Source organism: Aquarana catesbeiana, linkage group LG05 (assembly GCF_042186555.1).
Source record: "Aquarana catesbeiana isolate 2022-GZ linkage group LG05, ASM4218655v1, whole genome shotgun sequence".
Taxonomy (NCBI): Eukaryota; Metazoa; Chordata; class Amphibia; order Anura; family Ranidae; genus Aquarana; species Aquarana catesbeiana.
The window spans coordinates 364,340,676-364,343,050 of record NC_133328.1 but is presented as its reverse complement, the minus strand read 5'-3'; the positions used below and the strand labels follow the sequence as shown (position 1 = coordinate 364,343,050).

General features: G+C 41.3%; 1 protein-coding gene across 1 annotated transcript in view; it reads left to right on the top strand.

The window, feature by feature from the left end:
• Positions 1-2,375, top strand: part of PHLPP1 (PH domain and leucine rich repeat protein phosphatase 1) — a 272,841-nt gene that overhangs the window by 270,201 nt on the left and 265 nt on the right. The window contains 7 exon segments of the mRNA XM_073630923.1: positions 318-332; positions 335-603; positions 605-665; positions 668-735; positions 737-998; positions 1,001-1,137; positions 1,139-2,375. The exon segment at positions 1,139-2,375 is cut by the window's right edge and continues 265 nt beyond it. Coding sequence (XP_073487024.1) covers positions 318-332; positions 335-603; positions 605-665; positions 668-735; positions 737-998; positions 1,001-1,137; positions 1,139-1,453 — 1,127 coding nt within the window. The 3' untranslated portion in view covers positions 1,454-2,375.

Below are 2,375 nucleotides of genomic sequence, written 5' to 3'. Positions count from 1 at the left end.
GAAACAGCTGCTCCATCCCTCCATGCCCAGTGCTCCATTGAATGCTAGAGGGCAGACCACTGCTCAGAGTGGAGTGAAAAAACTGAGCAATCAGCAGTGTTTGATCACTCAGTTGTTAGTGCAGAGGCGTCAAGGGACACATGCAACATCCGATCAAAGTTGCATCCAGCTAGGTGTGTATACGTTACTTTTTTTTTTTTTTTTTTTAAACCCATACTTCTCTTGTTATTCTGTTCAATGTATTATACTATGTATACTTAGTGGTTCATTTTAAAATAAAATAAAAAAAAATCTGTGTTTTCCTGCAGGATGGTAAGTAAACGGAGTGACTGACTGACACGTATTTTGGGATACACCTTCCTCCATCCGAGTGTTACTCCAAGGCCTTATGTTCAGTCAGTTGCTCTAACGCCTCAAGATGAATTCTTCATTCTTGGAAGCAAGGGATTATGGGATAGCATCTCAGAGGAAGAAGCTGTTGAGACGATCAGAAATGTGCCAGATGCTCTGGCTGCCTCCAAGAAGTTATGCAGCTTAGCACAGAGTTACGGCTGCAGCGGGAGCATATGTGCAGTAGTTGTGCAGCTGAATGTTGCAGAAGACTTGCGTCTGCTGCTGTGAAATGAATGGTGGCATTCCACCACCCAGTCCAGGGATCTTCACTCCTCTGTCAATGTTATTAAGGACCGCGCTCAAGACAGCTTAGGCATGCCATCTTCTAGCAGTGGCCTAGCTTTCTGAAATCAGCAGTGAGATATCAACGTCTGAGATGAGCAGTGAAGTTGGGTCCACAGCCTCTGATGAACCCCCAGCAGTTTCCCTTCATGAGAATGGAGTTGGTCCCGCAGGATGCCCGAGCGAACAGCGATGTACATTACATCCTGTATGTCTGTCTAGCTCTTTTCAACGACAACTTTCCAGTGCCACTTTCTCCAGTGCCTTTTCAGACAATGGTCTTGACAGTGAGGATGAGGAACCTATTGAAGGTGTTTTTTCCAATGAAGCCGCGTTGAGTAGAAGTGGAACATTCATTGCTCGCGATTTAGAAATGGTGGGCAGCCTGCACCTACCTGCACTGTCTTAGAGCCCACTGATGAGGGCATTGTTGTAAGCGCCAATGAGGATGACCTGGGAGGCTTTAGTCAGGAGACAAGACTTTTCTTCCAACACTCTTGGTCGTCAGAGGAGATGCAATGGTTCTGTGGCACCATCAGAGAGAAGTCATAACCTAATTGAGGTTGTTGCAGATGCACCTTTACGAAAAACAGGAGGATATTTTGCAGCACCAGCACAGCCAGATCCTGATGATCAGTTTATTATACCTCCTGAACTTGAGGAGGAAGTAAAGGAGATTATGAAGCAACATCAGGAGCAGCAGCAACAGCTGCAACTTCAGCAACATAGACAGTATCAAATGGACCAGTTACCAGACTGCTATGATACACCACTATGACACTTTCATTCCTGAGTGACTCCATTTTAACTGAAATTTTGAGCTTCCTCCACTCTTCCATTTGAGGATGGCAAATTTTAGGTACATATTTTTTTTCTTTCAGCATCTGCTCATCATCAATTTTAAATAATGTAATCTTCCCATTTTCCACTTCTTTACTGTACTACTTCATTACTTGCACCCTTTCCTCTTTTAACTAACCACCAGCTTTCTTCTACAGATGCTTTAACAACCAACTTTTAATCACTGTTTTCCATAACATATCATGTTTAAGGAAATTAAAGTTTGAAGAGAGGTTTGATGAAAAAAGTTTAATATATTACAGAGATACAAATAATACAGATTTGTAATATTTTTTAAGAAACAAAAATAGTTTGTTTAATTTTTGAAGCGCAAGAGTGTCTGGCAAAGCTAAAGACTTGTGACCTAAAAACTCGTTGTGGAAGTGAGGACACAAACTTCTGTGTAGAGATGGACCATGGGAAGTGCTAGATATTTGTAGAACAATATGACTTAACTCTTAGGAGTTGCTTACTCTTTCCAGTGACTTAAAAATCACGGAGTTTCACTAATTTTCTCTGAGAGAACAGTTGATTAGGACATTTTGGCTCTTTTGCTGCTGACAGGAGCTGTCTGGTTACCTCAGGCATTTCCTTCCAGCAATTTAAGGGTTAATGTATATAGCTTATGTATTGTATAGTGTTCATTATGCTATACTCTGTGATGCTGCAGCTATCAGAAGGATTTCTGTGCTGGAGATCCATGGCAAGAGTATCTTTCTCAACCAATGTGAGCATTACTGGGTAAATTTAATATATTTTTTAGCTTTGTGAAGGCACAAACTGTATCAAAAGGGTAAAATCGAAGGGTTTATTTTTTTGTTTATACAGCAATCAAGTCACAGCTGATATGAATGGCTGTG